The sequence below is a fragment of the Corvus hawaiiensis genome, chromosome 4 (genome assembly GCF_020740725.1).
Source record: "Corvus hawaiiensis isolate bCorHaw1 chromosome 4, bCorHaw1.pri.cur, whole genome shotgun sequence".
Lineage (NCBI taxonomy): Eukaryota > Metazoa > Chordata > Aves > Passeriformes > Corvidae > Corvus > Corvus hawaiiensis.
The window spans coordinates 71,237,690-71,264,194 of NC_063216.1; the positions used below are offsets into that span (position 1 = coordinate 71,237,690).

The following is a 26,505-nucleotide window of genomic DNA, read 5'->3' on the forward strand; positions in this document are numbered from 1 at the left end:
AGGGTCTTCCTCTGTGAGAATTTATAAGCCATGCAGTCGACACAGAAATACAAAATTACTGCTTTTTCAATTAGTGGATTCATTGCTTGCCATATTAATTTCATCCTTTTTGTATTTGCTGCATCCTTTGTAACCCACTGAGTTGCTTGTCTGCTGCTGAGGGTTTATTTTAATTTTCAGAAAACAGTAGTAACCATAAAATATCCTTACAGCATCCTTTTGAACCAGACTCCTCTACCCTTGCTCAACAGGAAGGAGCATGGGTGAGGCTGAATGGATTAGTGATGGCTCAGTACTACTGGTTGTTTCTTCAGTTCTGTATGTGCCAAATGGAAATAATGATACTTTCCTTCCTCCACTTCTGTTCTGGTGTATTTAAACTTCATGCTTTGCAGGACAGCATTTGTCTTATTAGCTGTTTGCACAACGCTTAGTGCCATGGCATATTACTTTTAGATAGAGCCCCTTAGCACTTCCAAACAGCTGCTAAGTTTACCAAAGGATACAAGGGTATGTTGGTAACAGACAGAACCTGATTTATTCCACTTGCTTTCTGTGCAAGCCAGTTTCCAAAGGGAAGCAGCATAGCTGTCCTAAGCCATTAGCATTGCAGAGTGAAATTTCATCAAGTACAGCAACTTGCTGATATTCACACGGCTTCCAGGCTGATTTACAGTTTCGTTCATGGGCAGAGTGGAGAATCGGGGTGTGCATATGCGTGGCTTTATCTGCACAAGCTCAGCAGTTGTGCCAAAAGATAGGCTGAAGATAGGTTCATGCCTTTCATTTTGGGCTTATTAGTTTGCAGTCTTCAAAAAAGAAACAAAAAAAGCCATTAATAAAAAATAGCAATCCTTCTGGCCTAATAAACAGAGCTCATACACATTGATAGCATTATATTGGCAACAATGCACTCCATATGCTCATGAAGGTTACAGGGCACATTTCCGTGTAAACAGTCAAGACACTGAACTTCAAATATTTGGAAGAAATGTTTATTTAACAACTGAATACATGCTAAAAGAAATAATTTACAGCAGCAGTTTCATTACACTTTCTCTCCAGTTTTCTAGTTCCCATCTGAATTGAAGTGATAAATACAGAAGTGGAATTATTTACTACCCAGTGATGAATGCGTTTAAAGAATAATCGCACAACTCCGACACTGATATAGCAAATAAACCACCTTATCACTTGTGTGGCAAAATCTTGCATTTTAGTATTTTGTTGAACACACCGAAATGGAGTACCTCTAGATAACAGTACTTTACACTGTACCTCCTTATCTAGCCAAAAATATTTACACCTCTTTTGACTAATGTGTAGGTAGCAAAAACTGAACTATTAAACACATACCATTGATATTCACTAAATAATACATAAAAAGGAACAGTAAATGCGCATTCACATGCATTTAATTTAATTTTTTTTACATAGTGAATTTATTGGGTCATGAAGATTTAACTTTGTTTTGCAAAGATGCACATTTTCTCAGTTTGATGTTATAGTTTAACATAACCATACAGTTTTTAGGAGCCATTGAACAAATTCCCATTTCAGTGATCTGTGCAAGTGCAAAGCACAGATGAGTAAGAATAAGATTCAATATATTTTTGTTCCTTACAGATGGATATCTTAAAACAAATGAAAATAGATCTTTCTGGTTATAAATGAAATCCTTTATTTCTCTCCAGCTTAAACACAACTTTTTACTTACTTTTTCTAAAGTCTGTAACTAGAAGTTTAGAGGGTTTTATTGGCCATTTACAGAAATACCATTTTAACCTTTATTTTCCAACTTTATGTTGCTTTAAACAATAATGACATAAATGGGGGTATGAATCTTACTGAAGCTGCAGGGCATCTTTCTATACATGAATTAAGGCCTGTGCTCTGAAAAAAAGTTCATTTCACATCAGTATTAAATGTTGTTATAACTTGACCATAATATGAACTTAAAATCAAGAATTTCCACTGTTGGCTTGATCTTTTGCCCTCTTCTTTATATAAACAAATACAAAGACTTAAACAAGACTACTCATGTCAGTGAGGATTGGGTTGAAGTTTGTAAGATACGATCATATCAATTGTTCAATGAGACTGCCAGGTCATGGTAAAAATACTGCATCTTCTGTAATTTTTTTCCCACAGATTATCTTTCTCAGTATAGAAAAACATATCTTAGAAGTCTGACTTGTTTCCTCTTCACGCATTGTGAAAGAGGTTGGTTTTGGTTCGATTTTTTTGTAACAAGTTGTTATAGAACCAGTTGCTATGAACATGGAAGAGAAAAAAAAGTTACACAGCAATTCCATGAATCTCTAAAAAAGGAAACAAAGTGATTTGGGGTCTATTGAAATCAATCTGTATTTTTCCCACTGAATTCTCTGAGTTTCATTTTAAAACTGTTTCCTTTTGTAAGAAAGAGTATTGTAGTAACTAGATGGTACAAAATAGCCCTTCATAAAAGGCTAAAAAATGTTCTGTGATTAAAATTAAATCATTCATTTGACAACAGTGCTCAGAAATTAACCATAAGCTGAGCTGAAAAATTAATACTCCTGCATAGAAAAGCACATAGCTGGGCATATGTTTTAATTCATCCATATTCAGCACACCATGAAATAATGGGAATTTAACAGCGTACTGAAGTTCACAAGAGTCAGGTTAAACATGAGAAAGACTTAAAGCTGCTTGAAAAATAAATTCCCAAGTGCTTTCTTCAATCATGGCCCTACAGCCTTGTCCTACTCTATTCAATGATTTTTTTTTTTTCTGAAGATATAAATGACAAAAAAATCTTGCAAGTTCATCCCCTCCAAAGGATTCAAAGGGGACTGAAGTAACTCGGATGTTAGTGAAAATCCAATTTCTAGGGAGGCAAGAAGCCAAGGCTTCCCTAAGCAGGATACTTGAATTAGTGAGTGGCAAGGAGACTGGGGCACATTGTGACAGATGCTGTCACAGCAGTTGTGTTATACTGTATCTGATAAGGCTGATTGATAGTGTAGCAATAAATTGATAAATTAAATACCACAGAGTGAATAACAACAAAACAGATCAGTCATCAGTGCAGACACACTTTTATATAAAAGCTCCTTTAGCAAACTAAGGATTTTGCTCTAGTAATTTTCCCCACAATGACATTACTTGAAATTATGTCATTTACAGACTCTACCAAGGTAAATATGAGAGGCTGGAGAAAGATGATCTCAAAAGAACTGGACACCATAGAACTGGGGACCAAAGGCACATCTGTGCTGAGGTGAATAAATCCACTACTTAACTGACACTCATGATGCAAGTACATTGTTTTACCCTGCTGCTCTCCTGTATACAGAATAAGACAGAAGTGCAGGACCAAATTTTCTGTTAGTATAAACTAGTCTTAAGCTGAACTTCACCAATTTACTACTTCAGCAGATTACACCCACAGATAAAACTGTCCCTCAGATCTTAAAATGGGGAGCTGGCTTTGGGGTTGTTATTCATGTGGCTTAGTGTTGTTTCTTTGCATTTTGGTGACCTGGCCCACAGAAGGAATGGAGAACTGAGAGTCAGTAGTGTGGACAGATTTCTACCATAGAGCTGGGAACACAACTCTTTAAACTGAATGTGAGCTTTGCTCATGGATGTATGACAGTCTATGAGCATCAGTATTTAAATATTAGCATTCACAAAAACGAACCAAGAAAGCAAGAGTGTAATTAGCAGATGGTATTTTAATGCTATTTGTTTTTTTAATTAAAAAAAAAAATATACAACTGAAAATCAATGCTCTCCTCTTCATTGGTTCAATCTATAGGAAGGTATTATACAAGTTGAATAATTTCAAATACCATACTTAGAAAAACAGAATGCAGAATACTTCCATGCTATACAGTGACTTTCATGTTAAAATAGCTTAGTTTTAAAATTGCTTTGAAGTTACATGTCATATAGATTACTGACAGGGGAGGAGGTTAACTGCAGTGTGACCAGCTCCCCTGGAAGTTTTCCCAAACAAAAGAGTAAAGCAGCTCATAATTGGAAGTTGTCTTTTTTTCATCTAAACCAATAATTAGAAAGTACAGTATTTCTAAGACAAAACATCTAATCTATTTTAGAAAGGAGCTAATGTTTGCTGCATATTTTTTCATGGTACATTTAAATTATACTTTTAATAAAATACATCTTTAGATCAAAGCTGAAAGAAGTCATCAGTAGTAGGCCAGTGTACTCCACATTTTTGTTTTCTTCCAGATGATGGATGGCTTATGTTGTTCAGGTTTCCACAATCAATCTCATTCAGTATTGTTTTTCCTCTTCTAGCACATATAAACAGGAGAACTGGTAGACAAAACAAGAACAAAATCCTTGTGTCCAATCACGTGTTTAGACGTTCATCAGCTTAATGAGTTCATGCAGTTTTATATAAGTCTAGAAATGGTAGTGCTGCTGATGAAAGGTGGGGCTAGTTTTTCTTTTCTGTAAGATGACAGCATGAAATACAGCATTTTGTTTATATCTCTGTCAAAAGAGAAAGCAAAACTTGCCTGCTGAATACTTGCAGAAGTTTTTGAGCAGTCAGCTAGGTCCAGGTGAGTTATCATCCTTGAAACTCCGGTCGTTCTGGTCTTAGAGCAGAGAGGAAGGAATTGCTAGGAAAGTTAGAAATGGATTTTATTTAAACCTAGTGGAAACTGTTTGACCTTTCCACTCTTGTAAACATCCACATAATGCCATGAAAAGGTTCATGAATATTGCATTTTTTTCCAGTTATCTGTCTATACAAGTTTCTACTTGGATGATGTTTCTAGAGGTAATGTAGCTCAGACACTACGTGGTGCCCTCTCAAATTCATGGGTCCTCCTGTTTCTACCTTTTTTATTCTCTTGTAGGTGCTTCCACTTATTTGTGTTCACCTGCGCATTGGCAGGCCTTTGCCGGCGTTGTTTGCGGTCTCTTTTCCAAACCTGCTCACAGAACTCATCCATTGTGTTGAGATTGGGGTGGTTGATCAACTGCATGAAGTCTCTGTACCAGATCTTTTGGCTGGGGGTCATGCTGTTGGTCGCATCCTTGGTCTTGGAGCCATCACCGTCTTCTTCTTTATGGAGCAGCTCTTCCAGGTGCTCATTATCGATCACTTCAAGGGTCACCTTGAGCAAGGTTTGCATGAAGCCGTGCTCCACAGCATGACAAAAATAAACACCAGAGTCCCTCCGGTGAAGACTTCGTAGCAACAGGCCCTGTTCTGTCCGGATCACGTGATCATCCACTTTTATCTGTATTGGGAAAAAGTGGTAATTTCAACAGTTATTTTTCATGTATGTGCCACATTATCCTCTAACCATGCTACTTCTTTATTACTGCTCCTTGTAACTGGTAAAACTTGGCCAAGAATTCCCAAACCCACAAAAAAGGAAAACCCTTTGCCAGTCATTTGTAATTATGAAAGGCTCAAATATTCTGGAAAAACTTATATACTGCCAAGAGTTTGGGGGATTAGGAATTTACTCCTTAGTAATTACTGCTGCTGAACAAAGATCTGTTTCAACTCTGTCAGATGGAATTGCTGGAAAGATTATGGAAGATCTGAGCCTGTAATGAGCAGAGTCAACATGGATTCATTTGGCTGTATTACTGAGGCCACATTCACCATTATCTTTCAGTCAAACCTAGATCCATTTGCAGGAAAGGTTCCTTGTCTTCCGGTTGTGCCTTATTGCAAGAGCCCTTATGGATAGAAGTGGGTTCTGCATAAGTGGAAAATTTACAAACAAGCAATTAAGGATTAAATCTCAAAATTTTAATATTCAAAAAGCAGCTGTTCAAAATACTTTTTTTTCTGAATTAATTAATATCTAGAATGTAACTTCATTTTCTGAATGCACATGCTGCTGTAGACAGAAAGGGCACAAACCAGTTTGCTGCTCTCTCACTAAGAATAAATTCTTAATAATTTACTACTTATGCAAACAGAACAAAAATATTTAAAACAGCTAAAGTAACTATTCAGAACATGCTTTGAATATATATACATATTTAAAAATACTTCAATGGAACAAACAAGTTTTTGTTTCCTAGCTTGACCTCCCTACCTACCCGAGTAGATTATACTCTCAAAAATATGCGTGACCTGGCTTGATATGACTTGAAAACTTGGATAATTAATAATGTAAGAATATTGGTGACAAGAAAAGGAGAAAAATAAAGTATAAGCTTTACAACTCAGTGTTTTTCCCTCTATGAATACTGCTTTTGATGAAAAAAAAAGTACAATTTTTCATACTCTTGTGTCCGCTACAGTTCTCAGTTCTTCATTCTGACTCTGTGTTATCAGCAATAAAGTCTTAGAGCACACAGCACATGGGATGCTCCTGCCAGACTGCACTTCAGTCAAACAGTATAATTGGGTGAATGCAGTTAAGCTTTTTCTCAAAGGTGATTTTAAGGCCTTTGTGATATTTCAGTTCATATAATCTTTGTAGGATGTTTCAGTCGACACTTAGATAGCACACTACGTTTTTTTGTTTCTGGGATCTCTGATGCAAACCAGTGTGTTTTGCAGGGAGTCTGAGCAAGGAGAGGATATGAATGTTTTCTGCTGTAACAATCTGTAAAACCTATTAGGGAGCTTACAGGATTTTATGGTAATAAGAGTGGGAATATGCTGAAGAAAAATGGGAATTATAATATTCCAGAGAAATTCTGCTCTACTAAAATTATTCTGGGAAGGACTCAGATTGAAGTGTATCTTTATAGAGAAAATTAGTTGCATCTCTCTATTTTTTTTTCTACTGTACCTCTTCTTTGCGATCATCATTTTGCTTCTGGAATTGCCAGTAGACTACGGCACGCTGAGATTTTGGACTGCACTCAAGGAAAGTGCTGCTATTCTCTACTCCATAGATAATCTTCTCCTCCAGAGTCTGACCACTTGGGTTATCTGTAAAGCATGAAAAAAAAAACCAAAACAAAACAAAATTAAATTACCAGGAAACTAACTCTTAATTATTAAGTAAATTTTTTTGTTTAGAATTTGGTCTCCCTTAAAGTGTTTAAAGATAAAAACTTAAAAAAAACTTTTCCCATATCAGTATACCATTTGAAAAGTATGCATCAACACCTCTATCTTTGTAAGGACCCATGGTAGTAGGTTTGTTGGTTTAGTGGGTTTTTTTAATTGTATTTTAAATCCTAACAGCTGTTAACATCTCAATATGTGAAATTAATGAATTTAATTGTGAAGTTTTGTGTAAGCCTCATTATTATTCATCAAGGAAAACATCTTGGACACGACAAGAATTTTTAATAGCAAACTGTATGCAATGAGAAAACTCAGGGTGTAGTTGTAGAATGTTTGTAATGATGCCTCCTGGGCTCTATGGTCATAATACTTTAGAGCAAAGTAATAAAACATGAGGCTATTTAAAAGTAGAATAATGTGTTTAGATTATATGGCATTGCAGTTTGCTGAAGCTGTTAATGACCAGGAATGATGTTTTTGAGGAAACGATTTTCAATTAATCATTTCCCCTCATACTGATATAATTTATGGAAATGTAATGAGGTTAATAAACCAGACATTATGGGAGGGGAAAAAGAAAGTTAAATAAATTACTTCCTTTTGTAACAACAATGTTTCAAGATATTCATCAACTTTCTGGAAATATCACATAGCTATAGGACTTATATGGTATTTGATTCTTCTCCAATACCACAGAGGCTTTAAGGCATCATGTTTCAACTCTCCACCTTACCTCTTTAAAATGCTGGTATGGACTTAAGTGGAAACAATAATCCTGCAGAGTAGATGAGGAGGAAGGGTTTGGTAGGCTATTTAACACTGTGTTGATCTCATGGGGTTTCCTGACTCCTTGCCATTCTTTGCCTTTCTTTCAATTTTTCACGTTTGATCTTTAGCACTGGAAATCTTTAAGGAACTAGTTTTGATATGTTCTAACAGGAAAATTATGTCTATTTAAAACCCCGTCAGAGAAATCCTTTGTCCAGTTTTGTTTGCTCTCAACTGTGCCTTTCTCATACTGGCCATGTTGTTTAGCAAACACAAACTGTTAGATGACTGCGACAAAGGTAAAAGTAAAATTGAGCTCCTGGCTTACGCTGGCACAGAATCAAATGCCTTTCAATAATGACTTTCAGCCCTGAGAGGACGGCAGAAGGGATGTGGAGCAGAATAAAGACTGATGCTTGCCCAGTTCTCAGAAAACATCAAATGGCCTATTACACTAAACAAATAGGAAATGGGTTTGCTTGCCTTCCTCTGCTGAATTATGGACCTTTTAAGCGAGTGGGGTGTTCTTTTAAAAACCAAGTGAAACAACTGTTATGACATCTCTCAGAAACCACATTCCCATGAAGAATGTCAGTATAGCTTCTGTCAGGAAGATAGGGAGCAGTGGAGGAATGAATTAGAAAGCGAAGGAGCAAGAGAAGGGTAAGACAGCTGGAATAGAGCATAGCCAAGGTGGTGAGGTCTGAGATGGAGCACAGGTGAATTAGTGTCATTGAAACAGAGGAACTGGAAATATGTGAAGAGATTAACTGAACATAATTAGAAGTGGTAAGATAAAGATTGGAAATGCGAATGATAACTGGTAACTGATAGTCTGATAACTGATGGGTCCAGATTTAACACTGTGAATGGCTGACTGATGAACTGAACTCTTCTGTTCCGAGTTAGGTGCTCTAATTAAGGAACAAAATTCACATGGCTGAGCAGGCAGTCAGATATCCTCACACAGTCAGAGAGAAGCTGTTCGATAACTGAACTGGGATTCACAACAGACAGCACATACAGGCCTGCAGCATAAGACACTTACTAGAAAATATCCCCTTTTATAGACTGGGACACACTTGTTACTGCTCCAGCCATGTGTTTCTGTGAAACAGTGATTTACTGGCTTCCATAATAAAGGATGGAAACACAGGAATTTCACCCTAGGATGCACGCTGTGTCTCGATTCCTCTCCCAGGCTCCCTGAATCGTGATTGCAGAATGTCCCAACTTTGACAACAGCAATCCAACAGTTTGGGTGTTTGTATTGGAAGTAGGAATATCAAGTCAAATTTCTAAGCCTAAGTGAACTTTGGGTCCTCATCTCCAGAGTCCTAAAAAGATTATTTAACCAGCAGATTGCTCATTAGGGGGCTTGCAGCACCACTTCATCATATTTTCCTGAACATGGCTTAGTTCAAGTGAATTACATAGGGGCAGAGCACATGTTACACTGTTCTCATTAGATCCAAGGGAGGTAGTTTTCTAAATCCTAAATATCAGTATAAAGGACAAAACCAGGCCTTTCTTTGGTAAAAGTTCTACAGCCTATGAGTAGTAGCATGTTTGTAAGTATATAGAGAAGTTTCTGCTGGAAAACTTAGGTACCTAGGATGTTCTTAGTATCTAAGAAGCTAGTCACGAGTTTTTTGAGAAACTGTGCACTCTGACACCATTTCAAACTTCTGTTTCCTTGGATCTGGTCTATGACATTCTAGTGTGTTAGAGAACACCACAGAAAGTGGGTGAAGTGCTCTTTAAATTTCTTCACAGCTGCAGAAAATACAATATGGGTGACAAACACGCAATGAGAGAAGAAGCATTTTAGAGATTCTTCGATTTCCATTTCCATGATTTGAAGGAGCAGAAGGCAGGTCCAGAAATGGCTATAAAGTTCATGTAATATTTAGCACGTGGAGTGCAAGAAAGTAAGCAGTGATGGAATAATCACAGGATCAGAGTGCAGCTTTGGGACTGAGAAGCTGAAGAGACTGGAAGGAAGAATGAAAGTCTACAACGTTCAGAAAAGCAGCTGGAGGAATTAGAAAACTATAGAAGTCATGAAGTTGGTAATGAAATTCAGCCCAAAATCCTGTCTGAGAGCAGCAATTCCCAAAATGAACCCAACAGCAGTATCAGTTTACTACCCTGATAAATACCCTTTAAGTACATAATTTCTGACATAAGCGAAGAAGTATGAAAGGCTAAGTACTTATACCAAGATTGCTTTGCAGATGAATGAATCTCACAATACAGTTTAATTCAGAGTGATTCTTTGAACTTCCTCTGGGATAAATCATGTAAAAAAGAAGTGTCTCTTCTTTAACAAATTCTTCTTCAAAAAATCCTGAACTTGATAATTTCTTGATAGCACTAGTATGTCACACTTAAACAAAAATTGTCCTCTAGCTGCCACAAAGATGACCATGCTTTTAGATTTAAACATTAATGTCTGGGCAAACAGATGACAGTGAAGGATCCTCAGCTCCCTCTAATGTTGCTGTGTAGTCATTTTATACTTCTTCTGCATTTACACCAAAGAGCAACTGAAAAAGCTATGTAAACCTAATTAAAATATTATTGCTTCAGACTGATTGCAAATTTGGTTTTTGCAATGTCTTTAAAAGTGAGATATACATTAAGAGATCATTCTTGATTCATGATTTTTGGTTCACATGGAGAATAAATTGGCACTTCCTGCAAATGAATGTGTAGACGCATAGTAAATGATTTCTGAAGCTTTTTTTTTTGCCTATAGACAAACCCAATTCTTCATCTGTTGTCCAGGGAACTACTAATTACAAACAAGGAAAAAAAAATCAGCATGAATTGGCATAGGAAGTTTATAGGCCATGCAGTCATCTGTACTATGTATGATCATGTGTAAAGGACAAGTAAATATAGGAAAATGTATTAGATTTACAAGTCAAATGATTCAGAGAAAATTTCTCTCATGACCAATCTAAACCATTTGTTAAGCACTTTGACAGTCCATCCTTCAAGTCTAGGATTCAGCACTGCATTCCCTCAGTATTTTTTGTAACTTACTGATCCTTCTAATGCTGTCTTCTTTTCCCCATTAAGTAACACATTCAGTATCTTGCTTTGTACTTGCTCTCCTCATTTTGGCAAAGCTGTTTTAAAGGCCTTTGTGATCAGGTCTGCCATATCATATCTTTGTACAGACCTTGAGTTCTCATAATTGTTGTAATTTAAAAAAACTGCATTTCTGGATTACTGCAAAACTGGATTACTCTCTTTGCTTTGGACAGAACATATCTTTTTCAGACAAATATACAAAAATACAGGAACATATAAAAAAAAAAAAAAAGTGTTTTGAAATGCTTTTTTCATCTATGAAAATAAAGAACAGACCTGCAGTTTATAAAGCACAGCTAGCAAAGGCTAGAGAACATTAAAATGAACATACATGTGGTAGACCAGTTCAAAGTTTTGCTCAGGAGTGAAATATTCAGAGAGTAAAAAGGTAAAGCTAAGAAATGCTTCTGCTGGTATTAAAATCAATGTTTAGTGCCTGGTGAAGTTTTCCTATTGTGGAACTGAAAATCTCAGTCTCAACATAAGGATGGTCTTATCTCCACTGTGTAAGTATTATGCAATGGGAAATTTGTGAGCTTTCTCCTAGTGACAACTGACTAGCTCAAAAACTAAACTAGTTGAACATTCATGAGTTCTCAAAATGTGACAATTACATACTGACCACAGTCTATTCAAGCACTTTTAAAACCCCTTTTTCCCTCTGAGTAACTTGGCCCAAGCTGACAATCAGAAGTAAAAAGAAAAGCTATAGTAATGTTAGCTGTGAGTTTCAAATGATTGAAAGGAAGATAGAAAAAGCAATTAGTGAAACATATTGGTAGTGAGTTACAGCTAACACAAAAGTACAATTTTGGACTATTCATAATTTTTGCTATTATGTGGACTGAAAGGACAAGAGGGTTTTGAGGTATCTCCATTTTCAGTCACCTCCTTATTTTTCCCAGTGGTTTAACCCTGAGATTAGCTCAGCTGGTTGAAGCATGGTGCTAGTAACACCATGGTTGAAGGGTTTAGGATCCCTGTATGGGCCACTCAGTTAAGGGCTGGATTCGATGATCCTTGTGATTTCCTTCAAACTCAGAATATACTGTGTGAAAAGTTCCTGTAGACGTGCCACAATCACAAGGAATCACTTTTTTCCAGCAGAGGGAAGTATTGCCTAAGTAATCCCTTCACTTATACCAATATGGACATTTTTAATTTTCTGAGTGATGGTCTTCTGAAAAGTTTGGCAACAAATTAGTAACTGTGAGAAGTCTGTCAGTCAAACAAGTCAAGAAAGGAATCTGATCATTACACTGTGAAAATGAAACAGCTGACAAAAAAGCAAACCAAAATATGTCTAAGAAAACCCATACTGAAAGCACATGGGACATGCCTGCTGCAAGGACATCCTGAACTTCAGAGCTTTTAGTGTGATACCTACAACAAAGGTCACTCCACATTTTGCCAAGATAGTTACAAATACATTTGGTTATCATCTTATGCAAACTATGTAAAGCAACATGGACATATTTCTTGATGTCATGATGGAAATACGAATCTTTTCTGATATAACATACCTAATGTGATGGCATGGTATTATCAGGGAAGAGAAGCAGGAAAATTAAAATTCTTAAACTGTTTATCTGGGGAAAACAAAACCAAAAAAAAACCCAAATAGACTTTAGTGTCTGATCCAGGCCATTGTAAGCTATCTGAATTGGGATAATGATGTATTTATTATATTCATCTTTCGCAGATGTTCGAAACAATTTCACCAACAAATCATTCACATGCTTCCTACTCTACTCTTTCACAGTCTGTAAATTAATTACAGACAAATTAGCTGCCCTTCAGTGGTGCCCATAACTCACCGTGATGCTGCAGGTCTGAGCAGTGGGTGAGTGGGTCCCCATTTCGGATGTCTTGTCGTCTGGTGCGTCTGCAAAGATCACATTTGAAATCTGTTAGTGCCCTTCTCAGTGCTCAACTGCAACGAATGGAACATTTACATAATTACAGAGGTCACAAGCGCATCTAAACAACACTAGGAAGGAAATCATATTGCTACTGCTATATTCTGTGCATTATCATTTTGTAGAATCGGCTTTACTCTTACAGGTGAAGTCTTCAAAAACTGGTAAATATATACCTCTGGCACTGAGATACTGAATAAATAAATAAATTTAATGCTAATTATTAGTTTTAAATAAATACCAAATAAAATAAACGATGAAGTTTATTTTAACTGTGTGGGCAATACTGGGCACAAATAAATTCATTATTTGATTCACATTTACAGAGACTGCTGAAGGATTAAAATATACACCGTAGAGTTTAACATGCATCAAAAGTACACATTTGTGCAAGTACAGAATACTTTGAGTACTGGAGCATCTTTTAGATAGATGAAATGTTAGGATGGGTGGCTTTGAAAGAAAGCTGAAGTGCTGTATTTTCTGCAAAATCTAAATTAAAAAGCATAGATCATCTCAGCCACCATGGGTTTCACCAAAACATTTCTGATAAAACCGTTTACAAAACTGTTGCAAATGGTTTTGTCTTTAGAATAAACAAAATAAAAACTTGAAAAGGAAGATTTTGAAATGTCATTTAGTCTATCTTTTGTAGCTTAAGTCTGAATTCTACCTTTGATTGCATGTCTTTTTAACACAGTATATTCTTCCCCCAGTTTGAATTCTACTGGCTCTTTTGAAAAACATATTGATCTGTGCTAAAAACAAACGTTGTATTTCATAGAAGAGAGCTTTTTAATACAGTTTTGTTTTGCATGTGTTGTTCCCTCTTTGTCTGCTCCTAGTTTTATTTAAATAGCTGTGACACAAAATTCAACTGAGCCAGAGAAAAGCATTTCATATGAAAAGGAAAGAAAAAAAGAACAAGGCAAACAAAGATGTGTTTCAAGTGTGAGCACTTTACTTTAGGAATCGGAGAAAGCCTGAGGGCTTGCAAAATTAGAGGAGAACAAAGAGGATTAGGCTGTTGAACAATGCTGCGATTTCAGATTATGGTACCCAGCAACGGATATGCAAAAGTCAAGTAGCCTTGTAAAAAGCCGCGTTGGTCACTCCCTTGTGACAACAGCCCACATTTTTAAAAGCCATTGTTCTGCAGCACACCATCTCTCTTCTCTCCACCAGCTCTATTTACAGGCTCTCACTAACAGCTCAGCATCAGCACATACCAAGAGTTCTCAGAGGCACAACTGCAGAGCTGAGTCCTCTTGCCTGAAAGATTTTAACCATATTTTTTTCCACTGAAAGCTACAGAAATGTTAAACCTAAAATTAGTTATGTGAAGTACAGCAAAAGCTTTCTTTCTTAAAAAGAAAGCTGGACGAGCATTTTTATATATTTTTCTGAATAAAAACTTCCTTAAGATTATGAGTTAGGCCATCTTAGCACACTTTAATAAGAAGGAATCTTCTGCTGATATATGGTTAAAAAAATGTACGAATCATAATTTCCAGTATCTTTATATTACTCATTACCAATGACAAAATCACACCCAAGATATAAGGAACCATAACATTTTGCTACCCCTTCCTGAATTTTGAAACACAGTATATTTCTAGGACACAATTTGTAGAAAAGAAGTCTGTGGAAAGACTCATATTACTGTCAACGAAGTTTGAATGAAATGTTTAGTTGGAATCTCAGGAAAATGTCGCACATATCACCATTGTATCAACACGATGATTTATGAAATATGAACCAGAACACATCTGCTCGGGGTAAAGTGAAGTGGTCACACTACAGGAGCTCTGAACTGTCATTTAGACTTGTAAAATACACAAAGAAAGAAAAGAAAAAAAAAAAAAAAAAAAAAAAAAAAAAGGCTCATAAAATCTCATTAAAACAAAAAAAAAAGAAGAAGAAACAAAACAAAACCCCAAACCCTAAACCCAACAATTAGTAAAGCATCTGTACAATTGCCTCAGGAATCCACTTTCCCAATATTTCTGGAGCCTAAAATTACAAGAATCCATTATTAATAAAATGCTGACATTTAAGCTGTTTCCAGCAATGCTGATTTTGTCATTGATGCATTCCGAGCTGGCTTGAGGCAGTGGGTACAGCAGGTACCAGGTGAACAGAGGATCCTCTCTCCCAGTAACACAGACCTCTACACTGCTGCTGCTACTGCCAAGGGAAAACTGGGGGAAAGTGCAGAGACAGCAACTTTTTCTTATGCCTTTTTAGGATCCCAGCTTCCCAGGACTAACTTTTTCTTTCACAGTGGCCTCTAGAAGAGTAAATTCTGCACCCCAAGGTTTTTCTGTAGCTGTGCAACCTAGTTTGGCCCCAGTAACCCCCACCCCTTAATCCCTGTAAGAAGAGGTCCCAGTCACTTTACCCCGATAGCAACGTGAGTGTCCTCTACAGCAGTAAATTGGAGAGATAAGGAAAAGACAAAGAGTCCTATTTCTTCCATCAGTGTAAGCAGAGGAATGACAGGATGATGTGCTCTATGGATCTACTGGCAGTAGGAATGGGTGCCAGTGAATGCTGAGAAAGGATAAGGTTCAGGAACAAAGAGTAGCAGGGAAGTAGCAGAAAACTGATTCAGCGACTCCTGATCTTACTTTCTCCTTGAACTCGGAGGCAGTACTCAACCATACTGATCTCTAATCCTAAAACCTTTTCAGAATAAATCAACCTTTTAGATTGTCCTTGCAAAACACACTGTTCCCTCTCCTTTCCTTCCTCCTCCAGAGAAGCCACCATGCTACCAGCAAAAATAAGAATTTAGCTCATGTAGCTGAGAAAATTTGACTGGCTCTTCTTTTGGGATGGGTTCAATTTCCACTCTTTAATTGTTTTCTAACTAATTAAAGAATTTCACAGAAAGCTTTTCTCAGATTAACTCTTGTTTCCTGGTGCAAAAACAGAACCTGATGTTCCATGAGCAGCTTTTACTTTTGTCATCAGTATTTGTTTAGGATATATTGTAATGCAACCCTTAAAATTTTAATCCCCTCCATCTGAAACGTCTGTGACACTAATTCAACTTCTCACCCTTTATACATTTCATCTCCCTCAACAACCAATCTAAACCTGGAATTTGAAGTTCGGACACTCTCAACTAAGTATTTGCTGCAATTAATTTCATGCATATAAACCCTTATGCACATAAGCCCATGGATTCCTTGTTTCTTCATAAGTGTGATAAGTCTGGCATATTTAATTTAATGTGAGCACTTTTTTATCATTTTACTCAATTTATCAAGGGAATCTCAACACTCCACCAATGTCTGCTATTTGCAAATGTTTATCTATTCAGTTATTCCCAACTTCAGCTTCAATAGCCAGGAGCTCTTCAGCAACTAGCGTGTATACTTTTAGAGTTTCAAAGATAAAGGGAGGCAAAGAAATTAGTACTATAAACCTTCAGATCAGGCAACCAGACTTGTAAATTTTTAATAAAATTGATATTTTTGACTTGTGGAGTCAGCTTTCCACCAACTCTTGCATTGCAAAGCCTTTAGCATCAGTGCAGAGTGACTGTAAAACAGTGGTTGTTCTGATCTGGCAGAACAACTTGGACACACATCAACACATACAAGTTATACTTTCGAATAATAACAATAATGTTATATATCACTAAAAAAGATAAGTTTCTATTGATGTCCAAATATTTTAGAAATATTTCTTTTGATTCAGAGTTCATGAAAATGCAGGATAATTCACTTGGGCAGGTAGTGATCTCATTTTGATTTTGAGCCCCCTCCTAATTTTAGAGAAAATAATTTTTTTTTTCTTTTTGCTGTTTACCAATGAATATAAAGTTAGGAGTTAATTTCAGAGACAACTCTTGTCTGAATGTTTTCTTACAGGAGCTTTTTAAGCCAGCCCAAGAAGTAGCAGTGGTCACTTTAAATCAACCAAGACTTCATATAGCATGTAGCTCCTACAATGATGTTTTCTTTGGAAGAGAAAGGGCTCCAGTTAACCATCCCATGAAAAATCTGCAAAGCCCTCTGGTCATATTGAGACCATCAGTTAAAACAAATAGCAAACCATGCAGGCATCCAGAACTGTCCCTACCTCTTAGCAGTGGGGAAGTAACGTGAACACGATGAGCCATCCCAGGCACAGTAAGGGTCTCTTGCAAGGCAACACTCAGCACAAGCTTTTCCATACACATCACAGCGGTGTAAAGGAAGCTGTGAAACTCCAGTGGCTGAGCCAATGTAGAGCTGTTGCTGTTGTAAAAGTTAAAAACAACAAAAAAAAAAGGTTAAAAAATATCGCAAATTACAATTTTCTTTTTCTAGGAAAGCATAAATATATTATATAATCATCTGTTAGGAGCACTTCAAATACAATAAAGAATCATGATTCTGATGTATGCGAAAGGAATGAGAACAGAATTGTCCCCAGGGTAAAAAAAATCAAATAAGAAACTCTTTATTTTTTCATTAAACTCTTGGTGGTTCCCCTAAACAGTAAGAAAATTAAACTACTCTTAAGTTTTTCCTTTTGTATTCAGATCCTCGCACTGGGAGAACACTACAGTCAGTGACAGAACACAATGGAGAACATGCTTTTGAATTTGAACAAAACGAACAATTTCAACATACATTTCCCAAGCATTACCTCAATTTATGTATGTGAGGGGGAAACCTGAAGTAAATTATTTCAGACTGATGCTACAATATTTCAATTTGGAAGCGCTGCCATGCATGCAGTTCTTTGCATGTCTGGTAATTCCAATGTTTTGTACTCTTTTCTGTAAGTCACATGATTTAACTGGAACACATCTTTAATGAGGGGAGAGGTTTTATTTTATTTTGGATAAAAAACAGTGTTGAGTAGAAGATGCAGTTCAAATGCAGAAGTAAATAAAAAAAACATGCATACAAAATGAAATACAGCCTTGCATGGCATCACAACAGAATATCTTGTCTCTCTCAATTTCCTCTCTGATATCAAATTCATGTGGTCCACTAGGGAAGTTGGCCCCCAGAGGGATATGAGAAAACTGAACTTCTGATCCCATGTGAAAGTCCAAACAGAGATATTTCAGATTACCAATAATTCACAAAGAAAACAAGAAAACAAGTATGAGTGGGATGCAAAATGAGGGGAACACTAAATAAACAGATACACAAAAATTCAAGGGCATAATCCTTCTGGTTTGGAAACGCTGACACTTTGCTATCAAATCTTAAACCTTGTCAGCCAGCACCCACAGTGGAATGATGAATACCTTTCCTAAGGTCCCACTCCAAGCAGTCCCATCAAGAAAATACAAATTTGTTTTAATTTTTCTTCATTGGAAGACATAAAGCTGGTGTAAACAACAGAATTTCAAGAAATGTCATCACAATTCTTCGTCTCCTGCACTGCAGTCTCCCAGAGGTACCATTTCCAGGGATTTGGGGATGGAAGATGGCTGAGGTCACCTACCTACTAGAAATAATGAGCACTGGATATCAGAGATAGCAGCACCAAAAACACTCATAAAAGGTGTTGTGTTAACTTCTTTCAGAGACAGCAGCTTGGCAGTTTATACAGACATATTAATTGTAACAGAAACATCCCGTGCATTTATATAAACACTGGTATTTTCTCAAGGAAAATATGACAAGGAAAGCCCCCAAAGGAAAATTCACTGGCAAATTGAAAACTAAACCCTTTCTAAGCAGCTGTTTCCATCTATTATAGTTTCATAGCTGGGTTGTAAACCCACATTCTCCAGGCAAAAATCTCTGACCACACAGGGCTCCGCACAAAGCCTGAACTGTACAAACCAGTCCTAGTCAGTGTTGTAGCCTTGAGAAGAGATGACAGGCAACAGACAAGATGAGCTGCTTCTCTCTAACTTAAGTCACTTAATCAAGTACCCACCTTAGGGGTACATCCTGCAGTAAAAAGAGCAGCAATTCAAATCTTAGGTGACCTAACTGCTTCTCAAGGGATGCCTCTTCTCTTTACTGATTATGGAGGCAGCATAGGTCAAATTAGAGCTTCAGTTAAGTATCTTAAATGTCCAGATGGTATTGATCTGAGTCCTGTGTAATTGGGGCATTAATATCTGTATAAGCATGTAGGAACGTGTGGTGCAACTAATATAAAAATCAACCCAGAGAATGCACATGGGAAAATAAAGAATGGTGTAATGGTTTCCTATGTACCTCTGTAACCAATTTCATTTTGCAAAAGTCCCATCCCTAATTTTCAGTAAATGTCTTTAGAATTAAAAAATGACCAGAAACATAAGAAAAAAAAAAAAATTGAGGCCAAAATAGGGTTACTTAAAAACTATATTCCTTGTAGATAAGTTTATAGTTCAGTCAGTGAACTGCAACATGTGTTTCAGGTGCTGCACAGCCTGAAGGCTGCTGCCCTGTTTGCTGCTCTTCTGATCATGGTTTTAGACTCCAGCTGGTGATCATTATTCTGGACACTAACAATATAAAAATCCAGGCAGTATGAAATTCAGAAAATAGAAATAGAATTATTAGCATCAATGATCTGACCTTACTTTGCCATACCATAGTCAAACGGCCTTTTGGGCAGTCTCTCCCAAAACATTGTTAACTGTTAATTTAATGAATGATTATCAGATCAAACCAGAGAGAGGGAAAAAAAAGGTTGTCCTCTAAAAATTCTTGCAAAAGTATTAGAAGTCAAGAAAAACTCAAGAAGAGACTAATATTTAAGTGATCCAGTGGTTTCTGGCTGCCCCACAGTGCTGCCCAAAAAGCAAAGACATAACAAAATGGGAAAAATATAATGCTTAAGAGGAAGAACTTAAGCAGAATTTGAAAAGGAACTTTAGGGAGCATGAGATTCAAGTATCATTTGATTTAATTTAATGTCTTAAGAAGTAATGCAGAATAGTTCAGCATGCCGTTTAAGTGATATATTCATTTTGAGCTGGTCCTTTCTATGTGCCCACTATGGACAGAAATGTTAATCTCTGAGTAAAATTCAGTACTTGGTGAAATATACTATAAAAGTGGCCACTAAGGTATTTCTGAAGGTGTCTGCCTTGCCTTTGCTTGAAAATCTTATACAAGAGAAACAAAAGCTCTTTGTAGCAGTTCACCAGACAAGGACTTGCCCTGTATCAGCTAAGGATCTCCTTATCCTTTTCCCATGTCACCAGAAATCCAATGGCTTTTTGATGGAGCATCACAAATCTGACCCTGAGAAAAAGGTGAGAGGTTGCTTTGCAAAAAGTCACCTTTGATTGAAACCCCGGCTGAACTTTTTGGCCTGCTTCCATGTTTGTAAACCAAGGGAAAAATTATGGAGCTTCACCTGACAGGCTCAAAGCCAAGTGGTACCGTGTCCATCACAGAACTGGGAGTTTAGGCAGCTGCAGGGTGTTGCAGAGGCTCAAGGATGCTCTGAAGGTTTGTGTCTATTGCTAACAAAGCACAAACTGTTTAAGTGATAAGGTTACACGAGCCTAGGGCTCTGAACACAATCAGGAGGAATGTGTAGCTTCAGTGAAAAATAAAGACGTAATTCCTGTGAGTTAAAGACAGCAGAATGGAGAAAAAACATATTAAGGCTTAGTCTTGCACATAAAAGCTAAATTTCCTTACTCAAAGCCACTCTTGCTCAAGGGCCAAAAGCATACTCAGAGAGAGAGAGAGAGAGAGAGAGAGAGAGACGGGAGCTTTAGAGCTTTATATAATTTAAAACTTAAGCTAAGTTCCGCTCCTGAAGAATTTGTAGATTTTGGTCTTTAGGAAGAGTAATTTGTAACATAACATATTGGCATGATGGCAAAAGAGGTAGCTTTGAACAACCAGAGCAGTAAAACATTTAGAAATAAGGAGAAACTCCCTGTACCATGTTTTTATAATTGGACGAACGATTTGTTAGTGAAAAAACAAAATGAAGTGATTATTTTTAAGGCATTCAGTAGAACATGCTGGTTTTACTATTTACATTTCAGGCTCTGGCTTTCCACAATGCATAGAATTATCGTGCTGTTTATACGAAAACCACCCTGCTTATCAGAACACAATGACTAAAGTGTTTGAGTTATAGAACTACAGTATTTTTAAATCATAAATGTAAAATGGAAACATGTTGCCATATACTTATTTCATACATACTGCCAAAAGCTTGTCATAGCGTATCATGATTCTGTCATTTTTAGCCTGAGGGTGGTTGATTTTTCATGAGTTTTACTCTGCCTGAATAACTTGTGGTTTATGCTCTTTTTTAGCTTTAGACAATTTTAGCAGTGTAAATTTGTTTTCAGAAAACTCAGGGAAAATTGTAATCTCTCCTGAATAACTAAAGATGCTTTGGAGAAAAAGCTGTATGAAAATGCATGGTCAATTTTCAAATATGATTGGCTGCTTTAAGGCAACGTACTTATAAAAATAATCCAAAGCAGAGCATTTTGGTATGATGTGAACATATATACAACCTGACAGGTTTGTTTTTAACTATCCCAGTATTCAATACTACCTTTTTCTTTGTCCTGCCATTTTTGCTGGTTTAGGTGGTAAACTGTTAGAACAGTGTCCCCCCCAAGACAGTTTCTGTCGAATAAATGAATGCTTTCAGACAACTTTCCTAAAGACAGTGAATTCAGAGTTAAATATGCAGCATTTAAAATATAATATTGTGCTCTGTCCATTACAGAATGAATTCAACTTCTGTTTAGTAATGTATAAAGGGAGGTAGATGAATTAACTAAATTTTACTTATTACGTGCACAATTTTTAGTGCACCTAGTCCTGAAAGTAATACCAAATCTCCTCATTCCTGACAATGACATTAAACGAAAACAAGTTCCTTATATTTACCAAATAAGCCTTCAGATCAGCACATATATGAAAAAGAAAAAAAAAATTAAATTTGACACTAAATTTTATGTCTAAGACTCCTGAGACAGGAAATGACAGTGGCTGGGATCCATCCACCTAATTCCAAGCAAACTAGAAGATAGGCCCCTAATACCCACTTCATTCCTGGACTGCAAACCAATGTTCTTCTCACAACCACATAATTCATCAACTGCTTCACAAATTTGCTTAGAAATGCAGGAATCACCTTTACTGTAAGTCAGACAAAACTTTACCTCTATCCATCAAGAGGTTCAGCTCATTTTAGTTATGGGCTGGTTTTATAATACATATCTTTTCTATAAGCAGTTAGCTATTAGTGTACTCAACAGAAAGTAGGAAATATAAATTTTGGATCTGGAACCCTTATCCTAACCACATCACTGAACCAGAAGGCCACGGAAAATTTGGACTGCATCAGATCTGTTAATCTTTTGTTAAAGCTGAATGACGCGCGTCCGGGAACGGAATGGGCATAGGACAGAAAGACAGGAGGATGTCCCATTTCCATCCTTCCACCATCTGCATTTTGTACCAGACTATTCCTACAGAGACTGGAACTAGTCCCATTAAAAAGGGACCAAGTTTGGCCACTCCTTTTGAACAGCCTCTCTGTCATGGAAACTCTCTACAGTGTGGATTTTAATTTTTTTTTTTTTTCTAGAGAGCCACCAGACAGCTGGCTAGTTTTTGTTTAGTTTCCACCTTACCAGAAAGTAACACAAACTAGGCTTTTCCTTTCCCTGTTGCACGTCACATTTTCCTGAGAAACTACTGCTGTTTATGTAAAGGGATGGGATGCTGCTGCTGCAATTAATATGTCTCTGCTGACTGCCAAGTTACTGTCTCTAGAAGACAGAGACCAATAAATATTTGAAAGTGATTTAACATTTGTGCACACAGTACCTGCTTTGTGGAAATCTTCATTGCTGAAATGACAGTGGGTTCCTAGGGAAAAATAGAGTTAAAATATAAAGTGAGCTGTAAACATAAAAATGCTATTACAGTGCTATTTGCACAAGGTAGAAAACCCTGAAATTAAACTAGATACTCCGTAGTAATAGTCCTTCTTGTTGTCTTGTGCAGTGGAAAAATTTCTAGCTGTAAAAATGCATGTATCTGGGTGCATCTTTGATTGCTATGTTGACCGTAGGTATTTCACTTCCCATTTTTAATACAGTTTAATTGTGATCACTTTGTCACTAATTTCACATCTTGAAATTGCTATCCACACTTAACAAAATTACTTTTAAAGAAGTTCCCAGGTAATACAAAAATAATAATGGCTATATGAAAATTCATAGATACTATCTATTAAAGATAATAACACTGAAATAAGCAACTCATTTTAGTGTATCAAGGTGAAAACCCCATTCCTGTGAAATTTTCCTCATAAGAACAAGTTCTAATCCCAAGTACAATCTCTTTAACTGCACCACACTATTCACTTACAAAGAAGTTACATGCATTTTCAGAACATGCAACCAAAATGAGCAAGAGGTTCTTTGCACTCTGGAATATCCATTATTTAGTCAACTGTTACAACTTTTCGGTCCAGCTTCTTGGATGGATTTTCATCTTAAAAGTGGCATAATAAAAACTGTGCAAGTCAGTTCTGTATGAACCTTATTCCATCTAGAAATCTGTTATTTATCCCACACATCATACTTTTGGTTATATACATTAATAAGGTCCTTATTAAGCTTTTACACTTGTAGAGCTTTCAAATTGCTTACCCTGAGAGAATTTGATATGGGTCAGTGGATGGTAAGCATGGACTTGCCTTTACAGAGAGGTTAATAGACCTTATATTAGAAAGCATCAATTAAATATAACATTTGAATGGAAATTGAACTCATTAATTTGTTTGCTCAGCTGTTCAGAGACATATTGCACAAAAGGGGTTTAAAGAGGCATTTGTTATCAATGTAACAGATATGAAAGACCTTCAGCTTTGTGGAATTATAAATGAAAAGCATTGTACTCAGCACATTACAGCTTAAGCATCAAAATACATTGTTCATGATGCATGTATACTCTTTACAACTAAAGAAAACTTACATTTGAAAGATTCATATCTTATGTACATAAATTCTGCTTATTTCACTTAAGTACATTAATGCCCTCTTTAAGGCTTAAATACATGTCTAAAGAGATAAATGAGCTTTCAAGTAAATCAGAACACCAAAATACTTTCATGCAATGAAAAAATAAACATGTAAAGTAAAATTCCAAATTTGAATTTGCAATTAATGATTCTACTTTTGTAAAACCTTTCTGAAATAACATTAATTCCATTTTTTTTCCCTTCTTTCACTTTTATTTTTTTCTGATGTCCTCTAGCTTGGCACTTCTACTTGTTTCAGGGAAGAGATTCATACATGATCAACAATTGCCAAATTACCCTGCATTCATGTAATGATTTTTGTGTGTATAAAAAAGAAAAAAAATGTTGGGAGACACAAATTACTTATGTCATTTTCTTCTCACAGTTTCTACTTCATTTTAATGTAAAAAAAAAAAAAAAGATCCCTAGATTTCTGTCCACAAAAAACCCCACAGATTGCAAGAACAGGGACACATATTGTTCACAGGTATCTTGCACTCAAAACAGAGGTTTCTGAGCAAGATTGGTACCAGTAAAGCCAGGAATGCCCATAAGAAGCTCTGTTTAGCTATGTTGTCTCTGCTCAGAAAAAAACAGATGAAGGGATGGGAGTGGAGTTTGATGAGGATATGGTGGCTGCGCCCCTCTGTCAGGTCCTGGGCACGGTCCCTGTCAGCACGTCTGGAGTGACACCACACGACAAGAGGCTCCTGGAGCGTGCCAGCAGCATCTTCACACTGTCACATCAACCTCATGCTCCCAGCCAGGTATCAACCCCCAGCAGCCTGGAGACAGGGAAATGGTGCCATAAAACGGCACTGACAGAAAGAATAAAGTGGGGAATGTAAATGATTCGTTGTTGTGTACAAAACACAAGACATCCCTGGGTTCTGTCTGGGAAGTGTTTGAAAGGTTTACTCAGCCTTGCCTTGCAGGAGTGCCTACAGGATGCCATATTTTTTAGGTGGCTCATATAGGAAAAATGGAAGAGATTGATTTCACCAAAAAGTACAAAAGCTACAGGGTGTTTACAGTGTCTTGTGTCGAACCATGAAAATGAGACCCTAAAGTGACCTTTGAAAATATAAACACTTTGTTCCTCACATTATTAAGCATAAGAAATCTGGGCAGATCACTGTTTTACCTAAAGTATCTTCTTAGTTACAGTATGCTGATAGTCTGATTAGTGTTAAGGGTTGATGCAATTACAAATCTGTATATTGCATATCTCTGTGGGAGAAAACAGACAGGCATTGTTCTCAGACTTGCACAGGTAGATATTTAACTCCAGCATGCAACAGCTCTAAGATTCAGAAACACTAATTTACTTTTTAAACCACTGAACAAGAGCCCAGAATGCCACTTCTTTTATCATTAACCTCCAGCTCACACTGAAAGTTTCAAGGTTTATTTTGACTAGTGTCTGGGTCTCTAAATGACAAGCTAATTAGAGGGGTATGCCAGGCTATTCCTTGGCTAGACTGCAAGAAGTTGAGTTTGCAGCTGTCCACAGAGAAATCCACAACCTGACACTTGAAATTCAGCTGCACTTACCCGAAAGACTGTCATTTCTTCCAGCAAGACTTCCTCTAATTCGTGCCAAGTCTCCTTAGGAATTGAAACCACTTTAAGAACTGTTCCAATATCTTGAAAAGGGAAAAAAAAAAAAAAAGTTTTCAGGTGCTTAAGATGAATACTTCAGCTTTGTAGCAGCCAGAATTTCTTGTAGTATGTAATTATTTCACATATAAAGACTGTGAAGCTACGTATCTCTCAGCACTCATTCAAAAGAACTGCTATTTAAAATAACCTCAGAAAACACTGAATTTCAGTAGGACATTTAAGTATTTCAATTATCAAAATGCAACAAAGAAAATACATACTATTATAGTTATTAAAGAATAGACAGAACTGAAATACTATTTAAGTGACTGTATAAAATGACAGATTCATGACTGGGGAAGGAAATGCACTAAATTTACTCGGGTGTGTTTTATTGTCCATTTTGAATATGATGTTTGTCTTTCTTAAAATGCATGTGAAGATGCAGTACAGATATAAAACCATCTGGACGAATTTTGTTAGACAGATGAAGCTGTTAGGTCTCTTAAGTACACGCGATCTTCCCTGTGTCAAACAAAGTACCTAAGATGTATAAGCCCCTTAAGGCATCTATATTTCTCTGTGTGTAAGATGCTGGTCTTCACTGAGGGGTGAAAAGCATACAATTTGTGCCTTTGGTTTAGAAATAGATGTGTGCCAGCATTTTATTATTATATCAAATTAGATATTTGGAGTTTTGCAACTGGCTTTAAAATTAACAAGGCCAGCACTTGCAATTCCAGAGCCACAGCCTCTGGTTTTGGGAACGTGGTTGAGACTAAAGACCATCTCTGTTATTCAGCTTCTGCATCTGTGATTTATTTCTTTGTTTCTATGAACACGACTTCCAGGAAACAACAAAAACACAAAGAACCATTTCTAGGTTGGCACACATCACTGCAGACTCTCTGAAATGGAAACAATCTGTATGCGACTTTTCTTTTTAACCAGCCAAGTGTAGTGCCATGTAAATGTATCACAGGTAGAATAACTATGTCCCTGAGGACTTTTCAAGTTGCACATCCTACAGCTTTAATGGTTTAGGAAAATACAAGGCATTTTAAGTGGATAAAATTCTCAAATTTCTATAAAGGTCGACATTCTTAAAACAAGAATTTAACCATCAAT

At 36.7% G+C, this 26,505-nt stretch overlaps 1 protein-coding gene across 2 annotated transcripts in view; it reads right to left on the reverse strand.

Annotated features, from left to right (window-relative positions):
* Window positions 1–973: 973 nt before the first annotated feature.
* SEMA3A (semaphorin 3A) overlaps window positions 974–26,505 on the reverse strand; it is a 243,420-nt gene continuing 217,888 nt past the window's right edge. For both annotated transcript variants that reach the window (XM_048301619.1, XM_048301618.1), the window contains 6 exons: window positions 25,330–25,421; window positions 22,575–22,616; window positions 16,894–17,051; window positions 12,700–12,767; window positions 6,789–6,931; window positions 974–5,267 (listed from right to left, as the gene is read on the reverse strand). In XM_048301619.1, the coding sequence (XP_048157576.1) occupies window positions 4,812–5,267; window positions 6,789–6,931; window positions 12,700–12,767; window positions 16,894–17,051; window positions 22,575–22,616; window positions 25,330–25,421 (959 nt within the window). In that variant the 3' untranslated portion in view covers window positions 974–4,811. The remainder of the gene's footprint in view (window positions 5,268–6,788; window positions 6,932–12,699; window positions 12,768–16,893; window positions 17,052–22,574; window positions 22,617–25,329; window positions 25,422–26,505) is intronic.